Genomic DNA, 22,256 nt, shown 5'->3' on the forward strand with positions numbered 1-22,256 from the left:
CGAAAGAAAAGCCTCGCAGTTGAAGAAAAATTCGTCCTGGCCCGGGACTCGAACACGGGACCACCACCATTCCGGGGCAGCCACTCTACTATCTGAGCTAACCAGGCGGCTAGCGGATGGCAGGGCGAAGTCGAATTTGTCAGCAACTCGAAGCAAAGGCAACGGTTTGAAGTAATAGTTCTGCGGAAGCCCGCAAGGTGGAGAGAAGTAATTAATAAAGGGTAAATCAGTGTAATAAAGGGTTCGAGTCCCGGACCAGGACAAATTTTTTTTCAACTGCGAGGCTTTTCTTTCGAGGAACTTGTATTGGTTTCCTTTGTAGCATTTGCTACGAACGGGTGGATGTCTGATTTTCCCTTTATTAATTACTTTTCTCCACCTTTCGGGCTTCCGCAGAACTATTACGTCAAACTTTTGCCCTTGCTTCGAGTTGTTGAGAAATTCGACTTCGCCCTGCCATCAGCTAACCGCCTGGTTAGCACAGATGGTAGAGCGGCTGTCCCGGAAAGGCGGTGGTCCCCGGTTCGAGTCCCAGACTAGGACGAATTTTTCTTCAACTGCGAGGCTTTTCTTTCGAGGAACCCGTATGGGTTTCCTTTGTAGCATTTGCTACGAACGGGTGGATGTCAGATTTTCCCTCTAATAACTAGAAGTTATCAAAACTAATGCAAAACTGCATATCATATTGACCGCAAATAAGGACGGCAACAGCGGCAGAGAACAAATGAACAACACGTGTTCTTCATGTGTTCTCTGCCGCTGTCCGCGTCTTTATTTGCGGTCAATATGATATGCAGTAAACACCAACTAGGCCAAACTGAAGTTCTTCTAGAGCAAAAACTTCCCACTACGGTCTACTGCCTCACCCGGCAGCAGCTTCAGCACGAAGCGCAGCTTCGTCTGCTAGGTATACTTGTTCGTTAGGGACAAGGTTGCAAGCAGCACATTTCTTGCTGCATAATATTGGAACAATGGTGATTTGTTAATGTTTAAGTCGCTTCTAGGAAAGAGCAGGAAACTCCACGGCAGTACCCGCCGTGGTTGCTCAGTGGCTGTGATGTTGGACTGCTAAGCACGAGGTAGCGGGATCAAATCCCCGCCATGACGACCGCATCTCTATGGGGGCGAAATGCGAAAACACCCGTGTACTTAGATTTAGGGGCACGTTAAAGAACCCCAGATGGTCCAAATTTCTGGAGTCCCACACTACGGCGTGCCTCATATTCCGATCGTGATTTTGGCGTGTAAAATCCCATCATTTAGATCCACGGGAGTGCAGGTGAACACCTGCTCGAAAGCGCAAGCCAAGCGACGCACAGCCTGCTGTCGTTGCCGCATGAGCTTGTTACAACCGTCCAAAACACATGTTCTCTGACAGTCCATATGTAGGCAGCGAAAATTTGAACATATATTTACACCTTCGCAGAGCTGGAAGTTGTAGCATTCTTTTTATAATTAATTATTGCTTGGCCCATACCGCAGCTGAAGTTTTCATTCGAAGAATAAATTTCTGTAACCTCGACGGAGACTAAATGCCTTCGCCCACGCTAAAAGCGATTGTGCCACATACAAATCATCATTTCTCGTACTGATGTGGAAGCTTACATTGTAATATCGTTCTGCTTGTTAAATTTTTCTACCCACTACATTATATCATGTCATGTCGCTTTTGAGAACTCATAGATACGCAGGAGGGCCATAATTTACCCGTCTGCGCACAGCTGTCACAAAGAGACCACAGCACTAATTTTGCTTTGTCGAGAGGCGCACTAGCTTTCTTCCGCTGTGTCTGTCTGAAGGACACAGCAAAAAATTCCATGGCGAGTGCAGTCAAGGTGTGCGGTATTATAGTCGATATTCACAGAAAAAAACTATTAAGATAGAATGATTCGTTAGAGCAGACAACAAGCCAATCATTAGGTCGTACATAACAGCCAAGATGGCTGGTAAATTACAAGCAGCACTTACGACCATGTTAAAAGGGAAATGACGCGTATTGATGTCTTTAGACGTACTTAAACATGGAAAATAACCAGCCATCAGTAGACTCTTCTTAGCTATTAGCTGACGATTTCGCAGCTTACTATGTCCAGATTGTTCACATGGATAATTTTTGGGATTCCAATTACCAGCCTAGAGCATAATCTTCAAAATATGGCTATAAAAATCCGTCAGTTCATGTTGTGCAGCCAGACAACCTGTCAGAGGGGAAATACAACTTAAATGCTTCTTGCGTAATTAGCGAGAAGAATAAAGGGACCGTACCGACAAAATATTTCTTAGTAACAACTACACAAATAAACAGACAATGAAGCCAGAAAGAGCATAGGTTAAGGTAATTATTATGTTTAATTCAAATGTAGAAATAATCAGATAAAAACAAATGCGAATGGATGAAAAAATACCTTGCCGCAGGTGGGGACCGAACTCACATCATCCGCATTTCACGTGCAGAGCTTTAGCTACGGCTTCATTGCCTGTTACTTTGTATGGTCCAGAGTATTTGTGAGCCAAAGAATGAAAAAAAAAAACTCTTAACATCGCCTCCCTCCATGGACAGAATAAGCCCGCAAACCGATTTGGGATTTTTTTTAGTTGGATGAAATATCTACTGCCGAACTTTTTTAAGCTGTTCAGTGTTCGCTTTTGTGCCATTAGAGTGATAAGTAACGTTAGATCGCCGCGCTTGCTTTTACGCCTAGACACTCGGCTCGCGTGGGCTTTCTGGTCAGTTAGGAGAAAAGACGATTCTGTTCTGCGTGTCCCAACCAACCTTCAATGTATGAGAACTGACTTAGCTGTATTGTAGACCTACAAACTTGCACAGTCCCACAGATAAAAAAATATGGCCGTTGTTTCGTCACCTCGAATATGGAAGTGACCTTGAGCTCGTACAGCACAGGCAGGTATAAGTACGTCACGATGAGTCCTACTGGAACGAAGATAGGTATGGCCCAGAGCGTATGGAAGCCATGACGGTAATAGTGAGCGACGAATGCAATAATGCCCGCTGCCGTGATGCTTGATGCCAGCATGGACAGGGCCAGGGGAAGCACTCTTATGCTTCGGTTTCCCAGGAAGGCCTCATCTCTGCTCTTCGGAGCGCCTCGTTTGCGCAGAGACATGTACAGTCCAGTTCCTGCAAGAACAGTGTGGATGAGTGACTATTTGAAACGCAAGGTTGGCCGCAAGGTGAAGCCATAGTGTTTGTTACATGCGCACATGTACCTTTTAGAAAGCAACTTTTGCATGAAAGAATTGTACGGCGAATCGTCACAGGGTGTCCACGTCTCTTGTTTCAGAATTCACACTGAATTCACACTTTTTACTTTCGCTCTATGGCACATTCATCAGAAAGAAGTGTCAACCATTTTTTTTCTCATTATGCGAACCATGCAGTAAACGACTAACCATTTTCGCCGACTGTTTTGTTTCAGTACCAATTTCTGTAGCAAGCGCGTTGAATAAGAACTATTCGCAATAGGGTCCATAGGTGAGCTAGTTGGTAATGCATTATTAGAAAACTCAGAGGGTAAAAAAGACACTGGGCGTAGACCGTGGATGGTGTGCGTTGCTTTTTTACATCCAGTGTCTTTCTTGCTCTCTAAGTTTTCTAATAAAGAACTAGTGGGTATGCTTGAAAAAACATTGCCATCAAACAGTGACCCTTTGCCGGCTAGTTGCTTTAAATAAACGGACCGTTGTGCTGTGCGAAATACACTGAAGACACCTTGAACATATCTCTAAAACATGGATGAACTAGCACGCGAAACTGATCCACTACGTCGCATCAGGCTGTTCTCTTTATGTCAGAAACCAAGGAGGAAGGCGCTACAGCATTCCTTAGCCTATAAGCGGCCTCCACGTGCCACTTTAGAGAAACTGCGCTTCGGATTCGTTGTTTTATTCATGTTTTCCAGTCGGTAGGTTTCCCAGCTTCCACCATATTTTGATGAGTTGGCAAGATAGGCAAGCTTTTGCAACCATGGTGTTCAGTAAAGGCCGCAAAAAAAGGACAGTGTCAAGATCAGAATGACTTTACTGGCGTTTTCTCCGTCGTACAGGCCCATGGTGTTTGTTTACCGCAAAACACTGTCAAAGCAAAAGATTGGCTTGCCATAAAATTATGTTTACACATCATGTGCACTACCCTTGTCTATATTGCTCAGGACAGAACTTCATCCCATACGGAGTTAGAATTTTGACTAAAAGTTATGGAACTGGCTTATTCGTCAAACTACAACGCGGCAATATTGTATCAGCACCAGTGCACAAATAGCAGTGAATCAGGACGCCCTGTGCCTTATGGGTGGCCTGCACAGAACATTTCCGCGCTGGAAGCACCAGGACATTGAATAAAGCAAAGAAGGCAGCTCTCGGTGAGAGGTATTATACGTACCCGATGTCGCCTATACCACCGACTATCGGCAGATAGGAGAGCACTCAATGTTCTGCCAAACTACAAGTGCGTGTCCACGCGCGCATCACTGGACACGCGCAGTAGAGCTAAACAGATATCTAACGCGACACTAACGAGAAGCATAATGCTAAAGGAGCCCTGAACCACTTTTTATGGAAGTGGAGAAAGGCATTTGAAGTCAAAATAGTCTATTTAAGAAATACTGTGCCACAGAAAGTGCTTCAATGCGTTCAGCATAATCGCAGTCATTGGCAATCAAACACGGCCTCCGCTGTGCTCCCCTTCCTACTTCAGTGCCTTGCACTGCGAAGGCTACGGCGTAGTGGAGCGTGCCCACGACGCTCTGCCTTTTAAACGTCACCGGAGTTTAATGCTCAAATTTCATTATGGAAGTTTTAATGTAGACGCCACGACTTCCAGTTTTGGCACCCACGACGCGCTAAACGTAAGCCAAACGCGGTTGTCCACAGCGAGACGCAGTGCGATTAGCCATTGGACTCGTGGCAGCTCCTCGCGGCGGCCGAGGTATCTACGCTACGTAGCAGACCGCAGCTAACAATAGCAGCCACGTATGGGACTCCGCTTTATTACGAAATAAAACGTACAGAAGAAACTCAGGAGCACGCTTCTGTCGAAAAAAGGACGTTTCAGAGAAAGGTGACTTTGCGCTCCGCTTGCGAACTCTGCGCACCGCGTACGATCGCAGAACTTGGCTGAAATAATTACAGAAGCGTATGCGACCGGCAAATTACGTTATTTCTCCAAGCCCGAGGTGTGGTCCAGGCCCCTTTAAGCTGTATTAGTCAATTAAGCGTGTGCCGCAACAAAGCGGCACTCTTACCATAAGAGGAGGCAAGGTAAGCCCAAAAAGAGGAACATACGAAAGACGGGTAACGACGCGAGTTTGATATTCCCGCACAAGACCGTTGTGTCGTCATGGATTTTTGACAGCGCCCCTTTGCTATTGGCTAACTGTTGGAGGGTAAAATTGTAAGCAGCGTTCTATGGGCACGGAAGACCGAACCTAGAAAGTTTAGAAAAGTTATTGTGCCGAAATGACCAAAATGCGTGAAGATACCTTGAAATATGTAGAATCGTCCGACGCAAAGGCGCCTAGCGCACTTGCTCACCCGTGAACTTCAAAATTCGCAAAATCCTCCGGACATGACACCAAAAACCGAGGGGTGGAGGGGGTGGGAAGAAAGCTCAAATTTTGAAAGCTGCCCCTGAGCGGATGTTTTTACGGCGTTTTATATGTGCTTTGTTAACAAGGATTTACGTTTAGACGGAGAAGAAAAGCAGCAGAAAACTTGTTACTGCGAATGCTGACTACCAGACATTCTTTTTAACGTCGCAGCAATTTCGCTGTTGCTAATTTTGGCTGGTTCAGGAACTTCCCCGATTAAGTTTACTCGAAGCAATTACCCCACATTTGTCTTTTCATGATCAAAATTCTTTCATTGGAAAGTTCCGAGACGGCCTAGCGAAACTTTTCCGCCAACGCTAGTTTTTGTAAAAGTTGTTGTCACATTCGTAAAATCGTAAAGCAAGCCCAAATTTGTGAACTTTACGAAGAATTTCGTAGAGTTGGCAAGCGTACGCTTAGGTGCCACCGTGAAATTAAAGAAATGGAGATAGTCTGGCCTCAATTTTCTCCAGTTATAACCAAGCGCTATTTCCACTCAATAATGCGAATAGATCGTTTAACTAAGAATTTCAAGGAAAGGTTTGTGAGCCCCTTACGCGCCGCCATAACTTGAGCAAGATTTCTTGAATAAACGTCATGACACTGTCGAAACAGGTGTCTGTCACTATTACTTTGGTATATTGCCTCATTTTTGTCAAAGAACAATATCAGCAGTGAGGCTGGGAGAATGAAGCAACCATAATGCACTCCAGCCTCTTTAGGGCGCTACAGAAAGTGCTGACCCTGCGAGATTTAAGTTGGAGGGCATACTCTGACAGCTACTATTTGCAATGTGTGGCACACCACGGCCCTATAACTGTCGTCGGCATTTTGTCTTTTGTTTGGTAGCAAACAGTGATCTTCAATGAAGCTCGAAAGGACTTCTGCCCACTTTTGATTCCGTTCATTTGTATGAAATAAAAAGTGGGCTACAAAAAATAAACTCAATGAACAAATCACACAGACTGACGCGAACTTCCTTAAATTATTCAGCAATTTTCAACACTTCGGTGTGTGCCTAAATATCCCACTTCTAAAACGAAAAGTATGCGGAATGAGTAAGCGGAAAACCAGGCCGCTCCCCAGTTTATCATGGCCAACACTTTTCTCACTTCTTTCAATAAAACTCTTTGTTTATAAACTGCAGGTCGCTACCATGACCGACGTTCCGACAGCATCTAGCGAGTTGTGTGGAAGTCGCGAAACTCACGGATTGTCAACCGATGTTGCCAGTACATCTTTTTTTTTAATAAACTTCACTCAGTGGTAATGTCATACGGTATTCGCGCGTATCTTTGTAAACATTTCTATGTTTTTTTCGTGTTAGATGTACTGATATTATTTTTCAATGTCTTGGTGGGTCATTGAATGGCTTAGTTTGTGAGTACCGGATTAACGTTAATTAAACGATTAGATAAAGCGTCACCGAAACTGCGCAGCTGCGAGGCAACATACTTCTGAGTCATATCATTGAAACACAGATTGCGGCGAAGGGATGTCAAACACTGCGCCTAGACTCATTATTTCTGGAACGTTATTAGTTTTATTGCGATGGTTAGAGCCCTGTTGGTGATAAGTGCTGAACCTAACAGACAAACTTAACAAGCGCGTCCGACTATTCGCAGGATGAAGCATGAGTCGGGCGTGAGTCAATTTAGAGGAAATCTGGTCAAAGGCGATGCATTTGATAAATTAATTTTTAAGGTGTTGTAAGAATAGTATCGAAAAAAGTGTAACCTAAAACTGCTTTTCAAATTGATCCCATTGGTTCTCATTGATCCTCAAAACGCAGGTCTTTAATAACATCACTGCCTTTAAATCCGGAACTCAGAACCACGCTGAGGCGCAGGTGTTAAAATTTACATCACCTAAATGTTTCGTGATAGAAAAATTGGCCGTCGTAGCCTCAATTAAACATTTCAGCTGGAAATAACGTTTCAATACCTTGCGCTTCTTACAGAAACGAACGAACCTGTTGCTTCCGTGGGTATACATCCACATCAAAGCATATTTATACCACTGAGCCTGTGCCGATATAGACGGCCATACACAATTGTTTGGACACAACTATTAAGGAATCGAACAATGACTCGGAAGAAGGCGTTATTAAAAATGCAGATCTTTCAGAAGAAGGAGGGGACTCACGAGAAGTCCCTGAGAATGGGCTCGCATGCCTTCAACCATTGATATTTTTTTTCGGCATATCTTTTGGAATCTGTTCATTGAATGAGGTTCTTGGTTCAGTTATCAGCGAACTCAGCTGACTTTGTACCATTCCCAGGTATCATGAGAGAATACACACCATGCAAAAGCTTTGTCGAGCTTTGCGAAGTTCGTAAACACAGTCAACCTGAGTTAAATAATCAATCTTGCGCTAAACCGCTTGGTACTCAGATTTCCGCTTTAATCACGGGTAGTTCACTTGGATCTTAATCACGGTTTTGTGTCCTGTCCGTCTTTTCACGATGCGACTGCACCTTTTTAACATGTCTCTAAATTGAGCTAGCCATTTTAAAGCCTACTCCAATGTCAACAGTGCCTGTGCCATTTATGGATGCACTGAAACTGTTGCATGCCTCCTCTTTAGGTGTTTTCATCTTAACCAAGAAAATGTAGCCCTCGTCTTCACATAGCACCAATTGGGAAGTCGTCCGCTAGCCGAAACGCGAATTCTTTGACACTGTCCCAGTACAGAAATAGCGAGTGGCTATAAAGGTAGTGCGGCGTTATATAAAGAATACCGCATTGTGCGACTAATTGTAATATGGTGCACTGTGGGATGTAGTATGTCTGTGTATGCGATACTGTGCATGTATTTTCCCCTTCTCCAGCACAAAGCAGTGTTGCGGTTCACTGTGTGCGGCGATAAAGGAAACATGCCAAGCGCCTGAGACACGACGTGCCTAATCGTCACGCTCGTCGAAATGCAAAAACTCCTCCTTCGGGTGTGTGGATGTGTAGGGAGTGCGTAGGATCAGTACCAGCTCCGTCTCGTTCGCAAAGACTTCTTCAATGCATGAGACAAGCACTCCAGACAGTGAACTTGGTGTACTTCCCTCCAGACGCGACTAGTGAATTGCGGTTGCCGACTAGAAACTTGCGACTAGAAAGAATGCGGTTGCCCGGATGGTGCAGCGTATAAGAAGGCCAGCGAGACGCCACAGGCCGATCTTCTGTGCGCATGCGTGCAGGATCCCGCAAGCTTTACGTTTTTGCACTTTTTGTCTTGGAGCGCATCGCTCATTCATCATGATGTTATAAACTTTTGTTATTGTTTTACGTCATCTCGTCTTCCCTGCTGAACCCTCTCCGATGGTCAATCTTGTTCAAGCTCCAGACGCTGTTGAACGTCGCCGAAACCACGACCCCGTAACAACTGGAGGTAGCAGCTCGTAACAATTCGTGGCAGCAGTAACAACTGGTAAGGAGTGGAGGAGTGTGTATCTACGGGTCTCGTCTACCAAGTGGGAACTGAATGCAGTGTTTGCGATGGCCTACGCCGGATTCTTGGCTCCAGGGTGGTGAGTGCGGGACTTTCTCTGCTGAGCTTCGCCAGGTTTTGCTGAATGGTTAAAACAGAACGAGTAATTCGAGCTATTGTTGTCGCCTCGTTAGGTTGCGGCAAGGTTGTGTACAATAGAGAAAACTGAAGACAGCCATTAATTTAAGTGATTGCGTAAACTGAGGTTGGTGGAGTTGGCTAAGGACTTGCAACCGGATGTCACTGACAGACTCCGAAAACCACAGTTGAATGAGGCTATTCTTCCTTTACAAGCTGAGGATGATGAGTTCAAGGAATTCCTGGAGATCATTAGACAGAGGGAGACTGCGAAAATTCAGGAAGAGGAGCGTAACAAACAGAAAGAGCGGTAACGTGAAGAACGAGAAAGTAAAGTACAGAAAGAGCGCGAGGAAAGGCAACACGCTCTTGAACTGAAGCGACAAGAGCTTGAAATGGAATCTCCTCGAGCAACAGGTAAGAGGAGCGAAGGAAACAGTGCAGGACAGCGCGTATCGTTAATGATGACAGAGCTAACGCAGTCATTTAAACTCGGAGAGGACATTGGTTTGTTCTTGGTGAACTTCGAGCGGACGTGCGAGGAGCAAGGGTTCTCCCGCGAATCATGGCCACAGCGTTTGCTCACACTGTTACCGGGCGAGGCAACGGACGTAATCGCTCGCCTTAACGATAGGGAAGATGAGAATTATGACACGGCAAAGTCTTGTTTCCTGAGGAGTATAGGCTGTCATTGGAAGCCTACCGGCGGAAGTTTCGCGAAATGGTAAAGGCTAGGAAGGAGTCCTATACAGAGAGTGCATATAAGCTTATGTCAGACATGGAGCAGTGGCTCAAGCAAAAAAAAAAGCCTATGGTGATCACGCACGCGAAGGTTATTCAGTGATTTGCCCTTCAACAATTTTACAACCGATTACCTGAGAACGTGAGGTACTGGGTTCAAGATAGGCCAGAAGTTAGCACGATAGCGAGAGGCGCTCAGCTAGCCGAGGAATTTGTGAAGCGCAGGGCTCGCGAAGTAGGCGACAGTCGGAAAGGCTAACCCAATTTCAGACTCGGCAGGGCTAATCCTAGGCCCAAAAAAGGAATGCAGGAACCTATCATCGGAGGTACCTCAAAATGGAATACTTCAGGGTCGGAAGGGACTCCTGAAGCTAAGAAATCGGAAGCGAGAAAACCCCTTCTTTGTTGCAAGTATCACAAACCAGGGCACATTGCTGCGCAATCTAACACGGCAAAGGTAGTGTTTTAATCAGTAGGTTGCAATGACAAGAACATGAAGCTGCTCGAAGCGTGCATGCGCGACCTTGAGATAAACGGGTAACCATGGCACGTACCGCGCAGCTCAGCGGTTACTATGGACGGGGTTCAAAGCTCTTATGTGGAACCTGAGATGTTCTCAGGTGAATGCAGCTGTCTTAAGCAAGCTGCAGAAGCTCACAGTGCATGTCTTGCGGTCGCAAAGGCATCTAATAAAGGCCATTTTGGCACACTAGTGACGGAAGCTGCCATATCACCTACGATTTCTCACCAGTACTCTTACCTGTTCTCAAATAGGTCGGATCAGCGTCTGCGCGAGAAAGGGCTAGTGTTGGGGGGGGGGGGAGGGGGAGGCTAGCATGATGGTACAAACGAGATCGAAAGCTCATGAGTTATCTGTTAAAGCAGTCGCGGAAACGGCACTAACTGAGACGGATGGCTGTCCGGAACCTCAGAAAGCGGAGATCGAGAATGCCGCCGCGTTGAAACCACAGAAGTTTGGATCCACACCGCAGAGGTAGTGGCAGCAGCCTAGTTAGAGGAAGATCAGTCGCCAGATTTGTTTTTAGCGCCTACTCCAGTAGGCCTAGAGCGACAGAGATAGACAGTTCAGCCTTGATGTCCAAGAAAAACAAGGACCCCAGCCTGCGGAAGATCCGAAGCAACCTAAACAAAGGTGTAGCAAGGAAAAACGTTAATTTCTATGAGAGAGGCGGCCTACTGCACCGTAAGTATGTAGGTCGCAGGGGTGTAACATTTGACCGGTTGGTCGTGCCCCAGGCTTATCGACAAGATCTCTTGCGCCTGTAGCAGGGAAGCCCTTGGGCTGGTCATTTAGGCGTCAAGAAAACTATGCATCGACTAATACAGTATTATTGGCCAGCTTGTTTCCGCGACGCAAAGTAATTTGTAAGAACTTGCGACACAGGTCAGCGCGCGGGAAGCTCGGTGAAAAGGCAAAAGCACTGATTAAGTAAGTGCCGATCATCACTGAGCCCCTTTGCCGTCTCGTAGCCGGCACGGTAGGCCCACTTCCAGTAACAACCTCGGGATACCCTCATACTTTGACAGTGATTTGCCCCGATACTATGATCCCCGGAGCGGTCCCACTTAAAGAACTTAGTTCAGTGGAAATAGTTAAAGCGCTCCTCTCGATATTCGCGCTACTTCTATTTCCCGCAGAAGTACAGTTCGTCCAAGGCATCGTGTTTACTAGTGCCTTAACCACTACCTTTCTGGAACAATGTGGGGTAAGGCTCATTCACAGCTCAGTGTACTATCCTCAGTCTATTTCCATAGAGAAGCTACACTCTATTACGAAGCGTGCGTTAAGGGCGTTATGCTTCGAAAGTAAGACAGAATGGGAGTGGTTCTTCCTTGCTACAACGTTTGAGTTGAGGACTGCGCAGTATCAAGCAACCGGTTCTTCGCCAGCGGAGCTCGTATACGGCCGCTCGCTGCGATCCCCGCTGTGCAAGCTCCGCAATTCATGGGAAGAACGCGGGGAAGACCTAGTTATGGTCGAGTACGTACTTAAGCTGCTAACATGCTTAAAGAAAGCGCAGAAGTTGTCAAAAGAGCCCATGTCTAAAGCCCAGCATATGCCCAAGGTATGTTGCGACCGGACAACCAGGACCCATTGATTTGAAGTCGGCATTAAAGTAATGATTCTACGACAATCGCAGAAAAACAAGCTCGAGGTGCAGCGGGAGGGTCCCACAAACGTGGTTCAGAAACTGTCTGACACGAACTACGTTATAAGCCTGCCTGGAAAGTGGAAGATACAGCAGGTTTATCACTGTAATCTGCTCAAACCTTACAGGGAACGGGAAGCAGTTGTATGCATGATGGTAAACTTTCCTGAAGAGAGATTTCAGTAAAGATTCCGGGGCTCGCGTCACTCACTAAGGGGAGGCGCTTGAGAACAACCAATCACGGAACTGCTCTTTATAGCCTAGTAAGGACATCGGTGTCGAGCTCACTTCTTCGGAGCCAGTATGGTTAAAGGCTTATCAAGTGTCACCACGCCAACGTAAGAAAAAATGTCGACTCTAGGTGTAATCGAGCGTTGCGACAGCGATTACACCTCAGCTTTAATCTTAGTTGAAGTGCCGGGCGAGCTTCCATGTCCTTGCGTTGATTGCCGCAGGCTAAACGCTATCACAAACGATCAGACTTATCCTACACCAAACATCGAAAAGCGCATCGAGAAAGTAGCGCCAGATTCTTTTCTACCCTGCATCTACACTCTTAGACGCAGGTACACCCTTTGGGGTGTATATTTGCCACACAACAATAATCTTCATCTGCATTGATTGCGTTTCCTTTCTTGAAAACGCCATGCCCACTACTTTCCTGTCGGGAAGGCTATGTCATGCTGATAACACGCATGCGGTTCGTGACTTGGAAGTACCGGGCTCGCAGCAGAAAGGAAATGCGGACAAGAGAGATGACGATTATCGTTGTGTGGCAAGATACGACCCAAGGGGATGTAATTTTGCATAACAGTGTGGCAGATAATCCGTTTTCATATCTCCTTTGGGAACATACCACCCTAAGGTCATAAACTTCGGTTTGAAAAATGCACCGTACTGTTTCTCAAGACCCGTGGACAGTGTTGCGAGGACAGGAAGAGTTTGCCTTGCCTTACTTAGATGATGTAGCGATATATTCTGCACCTTGGTCAGAGCATATGCAACATCTGAGGGCGGTGCTGGTCCGCATGCGTGAATCAGGTCAAAGAACCAAATGCCAAATGGTGCACACGGAAGTGTTCTATATGGGTCATGTAATCAGACAGGGTCGCTGCCGTCCCTCTGAGCTAACAGTAGCGGCGTTACATTTCCCGCAGCCGCGCACAATGACCGACACCCTACCTTTCTTAGGGGTCGCCGGGCACTATCACCGGCACTTCCGCAGGCATTCTGAACTAGCTAGCGCTCAAAACTGATATTTTTCGAAAAACTGAGCCACAGAGTGTCGTCAGGGACGGAAAAAAAGAATCCTCTTTCAACGCCTCGAAGAGCAAGCTGTCGAGTCAGCCTGTTCTAAGATGCCGGACTACACCACAGGATTCGTCATGAGCAGCGCATTATGCCAAAAGGGAGAGAGCGAGGACGTACACCCCGTCGTCTACCAAAGTCTGAAACTCACAAATTGAGAACACAAGGACAGCGCTACTGAGAAGAAATGCTTATGTCTCGCATGGGCTGTTCAAAAATTCGCCTGCTATATTGCGGGCTTTAGGTTCGTCATCGAAACGAGTCATTTCCCTCTCGAATGGTTGGAGATAAGACCTTCCAATATTGGCCGTCTCCTGCTCTGCAGTGTCGCTTTACAGCAATATTCTTTTGAGACAGGCTATAAAAAGGGAACTCTCAATGGCAATGCTGATGGCTTGAGTTGAAGCCCCTGAATTGATAATCAGCCTGGAATGCTACCCAAACCTCTTCTTTTTTTCCTGACGTAGGATTGGAAAGTCTTATTTTGGTTCACACAGTTGGGTTGAGCCATGTCTTGCGAAGCGTATAACAAGTTCATGTATGTATTTAGTGTTACTGTAAGTTCAGTAAAATTGTCGCTTTTGAGTAGGAAATAAGCCTGACGGAGCTCAGCCAGAAGCTGTTTCGCGCTTGATGACTGAGCGCCTGAGTCTCGTTGCAGTTCTGTCGACGCTTGCTATGAACGAGAAACTTACAGACCTTTCTGAGGCATCTAGGCTCGGATGGAGACGTTGAGCGACGTGGGAAAACGCCCACAGTGTTTCGTGCTCCAGAGAGATGTGCGACAGCCAGCGACGACTAGAAGCACCGACCTGCGTTATCCCTATGGCCAGCGTATGTAGTCCCCTGCCCATCAGGATCTCCATCGACGGCGGGGCAATAGCCAACCGAAGACATCTTCTGGGTAACCTCTCTCTTTTTTATGCGATAGCAATTATATGGACACTCCAGGCGCATTTGGCGTCGCTGTCGGTGTAGGTGTCGCTGTGATGTTCCGTATACTGTTCAAGGGCGACAACACCGTCGCCGCGCGCCGCATCTTGCATGTGCCAGTGAAAGCGCACGAGGGGAGCAGGCGATCGCGGCTCTATCTCGCGCGAGCAAGGGAGAGATGCGGGGAGGCAGCGCGCCTTCTTCACTCGCGCGCTAGGCACTGTTATGGTTGGCATCTAGCACGCCGTGCAAAAAGGATTTTCGCCCACGACGACTCGTCGAAACGAAGCGTAACTTCCTAAGTCGCCATGGTCATCTCGAGTGTCTGCTGGTCTGGTGGAAGCCCCGCACTGTTTACAGGCCTCTTTTGTGTGTGTGTGCGAATTTAGAGGGACCCTTTCCACGAACTGTCAAACTCTACAGGAGAACTTTCATGAACCAGCAACGCAAAAAAGAGAAGAACAAGCGTCTGCAATTCCCGGAGGCTTAGTATAACCAAAGGCTTGGTATAACCAGAGGCTTGGTATAACCGGAAGTTTTGCCCTCTATCCGCGAATCAGACTCTGTGCCTGTCCCGTGACGTTGATGGAAGCAAGATCCCTCCCACGATTGTAGAGAGCCTATTTAAGGGGCTCCGAAATGTGCCTTTTTTAAACATTTCATTCTTTCTGTTCATCTTTCACCAAACTTTGAATAAACTATGCAAGTCTCGCACTAGAAATCGGCTCGTCCTTGCTTGGTCGCCATGGTCTACCGGATGCCTGCAGCCCACCGACAACGCCACGCTACCCAACAGTAACGTCGATCGAGCTTCCATAGACATGCATCGCTACAACTCCGCAGCAGTACGACACGCTACCCTGGAGTACGCAACAGCACCGGGTGGAAGGGAGGGAGGGAGCGTTGTACTCTTGCAGCAACTGCGTATTGCACAGCCACGCGTGTTCGCGCGGGCCGTATATTGAAAGCAATCTGCGTTAGGGGCAGAGTCTAGGCACACCGACGGCTCATACATTTCTGCATGCTATGTTCTCGGCGCTCAGTTTGCGTGGAAGCGATATACGGCACGAAAGTCACTTTTCTCGTTGCTGCTGCCGCGCTTCCTTACGCCAGCGCTTTGACAGCGAGTGTCCGCGGTCATTGTGTGTGATGTATTCACGTTTGACTGTGGGCGCTGACACCATACTTTGCTAATTTCATCAATAAGCGAATATTTACTAGTTTATACGGACGATAAAATGGTGGCGCTGAGCTTAGTGCCACAAGAAGGGGGCACCGCACTCCCCCTTTTCCTCTGTCTTTTGATTTGGATTGGCGCGTCTCGCTACGTGCTTGCGCTCAGATTTCCGAGCACAGGTTGGTGGGCATCTGGTTTTTGGACTGGGCTTTCAACAGATCGCTCGTTACTCACAATAAAGTAAAGGCTGCGAGATGAAGTGAGCGTCGGATATCGTAGAAGTGATTTGCCGCGCGCTTACCCTGTAAGCACGTAGGAATGCCGGAAAGCACTCATACAAGCAACGGTTAAGAAAACTAGCTTTACTTTCTTTTAGTTTGTTATGCGCTTTCATAGTGGGTAGCGCCGAGCGATCGCTATTCTAACCAACGCAGGATAGAGCCTCCCTACTACGAAAGTTACTTCGCCAACATGGACCACCTCGGCGGCCCGAGCGTCCGCCTATCCAGGTAGCACGTGATTTGGCTGACATACTGCGTGAGCGAAAGTGTAGACATGTAGCTATTGAAGGAGATGACCGGCGACTTGCTTCCTCTTTCGGAGCACGCCATCGGTGACTGGTGAAACTATGCCCGTGTGGTATAGTGCGGGACAAGCTGCTGGAGCAACCTCCACTCGCGGTGGCGCCTGGAAGATAGTGCAAATTGACGAGTGTTTTCTCCCGGCAAGCGGAAGTGCAATCGCGTCCGCGTAATGACGGGCGACAACATTCCGCCGAGCCACCAAAATCAAGGTGATGTTCCATATCGTGGACCACGGCTCTTCGGCATGGTCTGCGCGATGACACGGAAGATGCTACTTATCAATGTCGACAGATGAGACGCCGCGACGCTAGGTCCCATTATTGCAGCCAATAATCAACCGGGGACAATTATTTTCACTGACGAATTGGCGGCATACCACTGCACGCCAAATTTAGAGGATGCTATGGAGCGAGCCTCAATATGCATTGGGACGCAATAAACCACAGCCTGAACTTTGGGGACCTTATCACGGATGATCACACGCTCGAAACAGAAAGTTGGCAAAAAGTGAAGCGTCGGCTCGTCAGCGGCAGGTACGGGGGAACTGCACCGCTGCTAGACTCACACGTGACATGGCTTTGGTGGCAGCCACGTGCGCTGCAAGGCCTCTTTCCCGCGGTATTTAGAACAGCCATCGCACTATCTCAGCCGTAGAACCTACTTTGCTCCTCATCCGCGACTCAATAGAGCTCAAGCATTAATGCTCCGTCTAGAACAAACGAATACGTATCCCAATCCATCGCTCTTACATAAAATCTATCCGGATACTTGCATCAATGCTACCTGCCGCGACTGTGGAGAAGTAGCCACGTTAGCACACGTGCTCTGGCGGTGTGCCCGGTCACGCTCTATCATCGATAACAGCTCGGCCAGATGGGAGGCGGTTCTCCGCAGCGCTCTTCTGGCTGACCAACTCAGGGCAGTCAACCAGGCCCACGATGCTGCCCAGAGGCTCGGCCTCCCGGTTCCCACGTGGGAGCTGTCCGCTTCATGAGAACTCACGATCTGCAGGACTTCAATGAAGGTTTACCATGCCATACCATACCATACCTTTGCTCGGCCCTACCAAATATGAAGGTGCATCACAAAGTAAAAGAAAACAAAGCTAGTTTTCTGACACCTTGCTTGTATGATTGTTTTCCGGCATTCCTGTGTGCTTATACGGTAAGCGCACCGCAAACCACTTCTACGCTACCCGACGCTCACTTCGTCTCGCAACCTTTACGTTAGCGCGAGCAACGATTGATCTGGTGAAGCCCAGTGCGAAAACCTGGCGCCCGCCAATCTGTACTCGGAAATGCGAGCGCAAGCTCGTAGCGCGCCGCGCCAATGCAATCCAGCCGATAGAAAAAGAGGGGGAAGGCGGCGCCGCCATATTGTGGCACTAAGCTCAGCGCTACCCGATACACCTACTACCCTTAGTTGGCATAGGTGCCTACTAATTTCCTATCGCAATCGATGCTGCACCTGATGTCTCTCTCTGCATTTATGGGTTGTCGGAATTGTCTCAGATTGAAAGAAAAAGTTGATAGCAGAATTCAGAACAAAATTGTGGCATTCTGGCAGAAATGAGCTGTAAACATAAAATAGATAACTCCAAATGTGCACAAGAGTTCCCTATTATGATTTGGCCAAACTGACTATCAGCATCCATATGCCTGAGCTTGTGTGCCCGCTTTGGTACCCACAAACAAAATTCTGGCAAATAATTTGTTCTTTTAAATTTTCAAACAAATGAAAGCTATCAAACAACATGAAAAGCCAAACAATCGTGATCCTATAAACCTAAGTACAAGCTATTAACCAAGCAACGAGGAAGAAAAACTAATTCCTGAAATAATTTAGTAGAACATGTTTTCTAACTTTAGGAGAGCAATAAGAGAAGCTCTTGTACTTTAAGTATGTACAGTCAATACTGAGTCACACATAAAATTTCTAGGTCTTGATGTTATCGATTAAGTGGATTCAACAAGATAAACACTATTTTGAGGTTTTCTATCAATAAAGATATGTAAGTAGCAACAGCTTTTTCATATATTCGCTATCATTGGACACTGCAGCTACACCGAATTCATCCATCTATAGTATGGACCACCATTTTACGTTCTCACTTTATTTATGCGGTATAAAACGCATTGTGTACTGGCTGCATCAATGGAAACGTCTTCCTTTAGTTTTTCATCCTTATATTAGGTATTAACTTTTGAATATCATTGATAGAGCATAATCATTGTAGTACGTAATTTAGTGCAGAATGTGGGCCTGTTTACTTCACAAAGATATATATGGGCTGAGAGAAGAGTTATGTATAAAACTGGTCTAGTATTTCCCTCAAATTTTGTAGGCTATGTTTTTTTTTCCCTTGAGATGTTTTATAAGTCGGCCTTAAATTTTCACCAATAAATACAAACCGATTTTAAAAGTTTTGAAACTCGCTCAAAATTAAACATGCATGATCTTGACGATCAGCAGCAACAGCATCCTACTTAAGTCCACTGTCAGTGAAAGCCTTCGCCCAAGGATTAAATTCTCCTGTTTTCCGTCAAGCAAAACCACCACATCTGTGAAAATTTCAATGATGTAAATAATGTGTTTGCTACGATTTTGGGAAGCTGTCATCGGCTGTGGCAGACTAAGGATACCATAAGTCTTTCAAGGCATGCACCTATGCTCGTACCTCCCCCTCCACCCGCAGACACACACACACACAAAATAAAGGGTCTTACATTAGGACTGTTTGAAAGAACAACTGCCAGCCAGTCTTGATGCTGGACATAGTATTGGCGAATTCCGTCGGCCAATGGAAAAATGCATTTAGGAAAACCTTTGCAAATACGGGCCCTGTGCCGGGGTAATTTACCAACCCTATTCGCACGCTGCTCTTTTTCACGCTATGGCATGATCCTAGCTGCGCAATAGGATCAGGCGGCCGCAAACGGTGCATGAAAAACCAGAAATACAATCGTATGGAAGGCATTGCTTTGTTATATTATACCGGCCTGGGTCCACATTAATTAAACATATCTTACGTAAGTAAGTGTCTCCCTATTGGCCGGTGGCAGGCGTCACTCACAATGGTAACCAGTGTGATGGTGAGGTGACAGTCGCGTCGCTAAGCAATCACAGATGGCACTTACGACAAAGTTTTCTTATGATTAAATTGTGCTTTAATACAAGAGGACCGGGACTCATGTTACTCGTGAAGAGACCCCGCGAGTAACATTACGCGAGCGTTTGGCCCTGTAGAAATAAAGCCGCCACGGCCAGGAATGAAACTTGACATCTAAAAGATAATGGAGTTTTACGAGCCAAAACCACGATCTGTCTAGGAGGCACGCCATAGTGAGGGACTCCGGAATAATTTGGACCACCTGGGGTTCTTTAACAAGCAGCTAAATCTAAGTACAAAGGTGTTTTCACATTTCGGTCCAATCTAAATGCGTCCATCGTGGCCAGGATTTGATGCCACGACATCGTGCCACACCATAGCCACTAAACAACCACGGCGGGTAAACTTGAGATCTGGAGCTCAGCAGCATAACGTACACACCGGGCGGCTGAGGGAGAAAGAGAAATTTTGAGGAGGCGTGCACTGAATCGGCCCTCAGCAATTCCAAGTAGCTTCCCCTCGAAGTGCTAAGCAATCACATATATGCTTGGCTTCGGTGATCTGGCGAGACCAGGTGTGAATAGTTGAATACTTAAAAGGTGAATAGTTGCTCGCACCCTTCAACCTCCCTTGAACAAACCAAGTCACGCTAAACTTGCAGCAAACGTGGTTACTTTTGATGTCATTTTTGTGTATTGATTCCAGGAGTGAGATATCACCCATTGAATTCCTGATAACAGTGGGCCAGATTATTTAGTTGCAGTGTGTGGCTACAAATTCTTTGTCCACAACTTCTCAGGCAACCATTTCAATAACGCTGTAGTCATTATAGAAATAACTCACGGGATTGCTACGTAATTCAGTCAAGCAAAAATGACTCATTTGGTGGTAAATTTCTTGCTCTTGGTGGGTTCCATTTCGTAATTTCTTGGTGCCCATCCAGGATCTCTAATCACTATTACTCTCTAACCCGGTAGTAACTTGAGGCAACTAAACAGAGGAACACATTGTGCAGCTTGGCGTTGCACGTGCAGGAAGGCACTTTGACGAACCCCATTGCTCGTTCTTTGCGAAAGCCTGAGGATGTACGGATTGAAATGATACGAGCGACATGAAAAGGCAGGTGTGCGTGTGTGTGTGTGTGTGTGTGTGTGTGTGTGTGTGTGTGTGTGTGTGTGTGTGTGTGTGTGTGTGTGTGTGTGTGTGTGTGTGTGTGTGTGTGTGTGTGTGTGTGTGTGCGTGTGCGCCTGCGCGCGTGTGTTTAACTAGCTCAACCAACTGAAGCAACTAGTAACCTCAGGTAACAATGCTGACATGCTCACTGTCTCCTGCGTGTCTGGCTCCGCGAAAGGCTCTCTCAGTGAACGGTAAGTGGAGAATTTGATGGTGCCCCATGCGCATAAGATGATGTACCGATTCGGCAGCACGGACTGGCAATGCCCAGTCTGTCCAACAGAACTGTACCCGAGTCTACCACTGCCGTCTCCACGTTCCAAACTGAGCACCGGTGCTGGCATTTAGAAGTAATTTCTTTCTATAGTACGCTACATACGCTATTACGCTATGCTTAACTTAAGCTGCACCTGTAAACGGCTATTCTACGCTGGAGAAACCACCGCTCTTACCACGAGAGAATCATAGGAAAGCAACAAAGGAAGTACGAAAAAAATTAAGGACTGGTATAGCGATGTCTGCTTGAAGTTCCTCCAGCAGGTCTTCCTTTCTTCGTTGAATTCGGCAGCGTCCACTGGAATCAAGCTAATCGATTACTGGGAATAAACTTCTACAATACACTCTTAATGAACAAAACACTGAACCTAGCAAGCTTCGACATAATTTCTGCATGAAAACGCAACGTCAGTACAAACAAATTCTTCGAAATGTACGATACCACTCCGACGTGTCATCACTGAGATTTCTCCTGCAATAAGCATTCTTTTTTTTCGCCAATTGAATTAAAGTAGAGCGTTCGAAACATGCTTCAGTTGTATAAGCTGATTTAGTGTTCTGTAACTTATATTTACAAAAAAAAATTATGACTTCCGATACCAAATATTCTGAAATAAAATTTTCTTCTGAAGCTCACGAACTGCCCTGGAAACACGATATAAGATGACATTGTCTTCTGAAAGCCCTGCAATGCTTTGGCAACGGACCGATACGAATAACATGGTGAAATTACTTCGACGTGCCGCCTTACGAGAGTTTGTAATAGAGTTCTTCAATTATGCCTTTAACTGCAATATTTCGAAGGAACTGATGAGACGGGCATGTTCTTCTTTCTCTGTTTTTCCAGACACCAGCTGCAATAGAAATTGCACTGTATCCGCCATGGTGGTCTAGTGGCGCAGTGGCGTCAGCGTTAGCGCTGCGATGCTAGAGGCACGGGATCGAACCCTGGCTGCGGCGGCAGCGGCGTTCCGATGGGGGCGAAATTAAAAAAAAAGAAACGTGCACTGTCCACTGTGTGCCCGTTAAGGAAGCCCAACTGACCGAAATTAATCTCGGGTCCCGCGCTCCGACTTGTCTATAACATTCGGGTTTTGGCAAGTAATTAACAACAAATAATTAAATTTCACGGTTCGCAATACGAGCTCTGCAGCGTACATCGAAGCCCTCTTTGAAGCGTTAGTATAGTGAAGGTAGATGTCGCTTACCGAGGCTGAGTGCTGTCAGCGATACAAATATTATATAGTCAGAAGCGTGTACGCTCCCCAAACTTGTTGGAGAGTCCATCCGTCTCGCAGCGGAATCGGACATAGAGTGTTTCGCGGACGCGAGCCGGTATGGCACTCTCACTTCACACCTGCAACCTGTGCCAAGTTCTACTCTTGGCACGCCACGCTCGATGCATTTGTTTGCCAACATTCTCGAGTCTTCTTTGTTTTTTTCTTTCGACAGCGTGACATCTCATTTGGAACGGAGGCAGGACGACCTCTTACAGCTGCGCATATGTGAGCGCGGGTTCTTTTATTGTTGCGTACACAGTGCGAATAGCATTGGCGGAGGGAAGTGAGTCACCAGCTGCAAGTCAAAGCTAGTTCGAAAGTGACAGCAAAAAGAAAGAA

The 22,256-nt window shown here is 46.7% G+C and overlaps 1 protein-coding gene across 1 annotated transcript in view; it reads right to left on the reverse strand.

The window, feature by feature from the left end:
* Window positions 1-21,937, reverse strand: part of LOC139052634 (sodium/iodide cotransporter-like) — a 53,240-nt gene extending 31,303 nt beyond the window's left edge. The window contains exons 1-2 of the mRNA XM_070529702.1: window positions 21,846-21,937; window positions 2,865-3,139 (exon numbers count right to left, since the gene is read on the reverse strand). Of these exons, the coding sequence (XP_070385803.1) occupies window positions 2,865-3,139; window positions 21,846-21,924 (354 nt within the window). The 5' untranslated portion in view covers window positions 21,925-21,937. The remainder of the gene's footprint in view (window positions 1-2,864; window positions 3,140-21,845) is intronic.
* Between the last annotated feature and the right edge of the window lie 319 nt (window positions 21,938-22,256).

This window comes from Dermacentor albipictus, unplaced genomic scaffold (genome assembly GCF_038994185.2).
Source record: "Dermacentor albipictus isolate Rhodes 1998 colony unplaced genomic scaffold, USDA_Dalb.pri_finalv2 scaffold_28, whole genome shotgun sequence".
Classification (NCBI taxonomy): Eukaryota; Metazoa; Arthropoda; class Arachnida; order Ixodida; family Ixodidae; genus Dermacentor; species Dermacentor albipictus.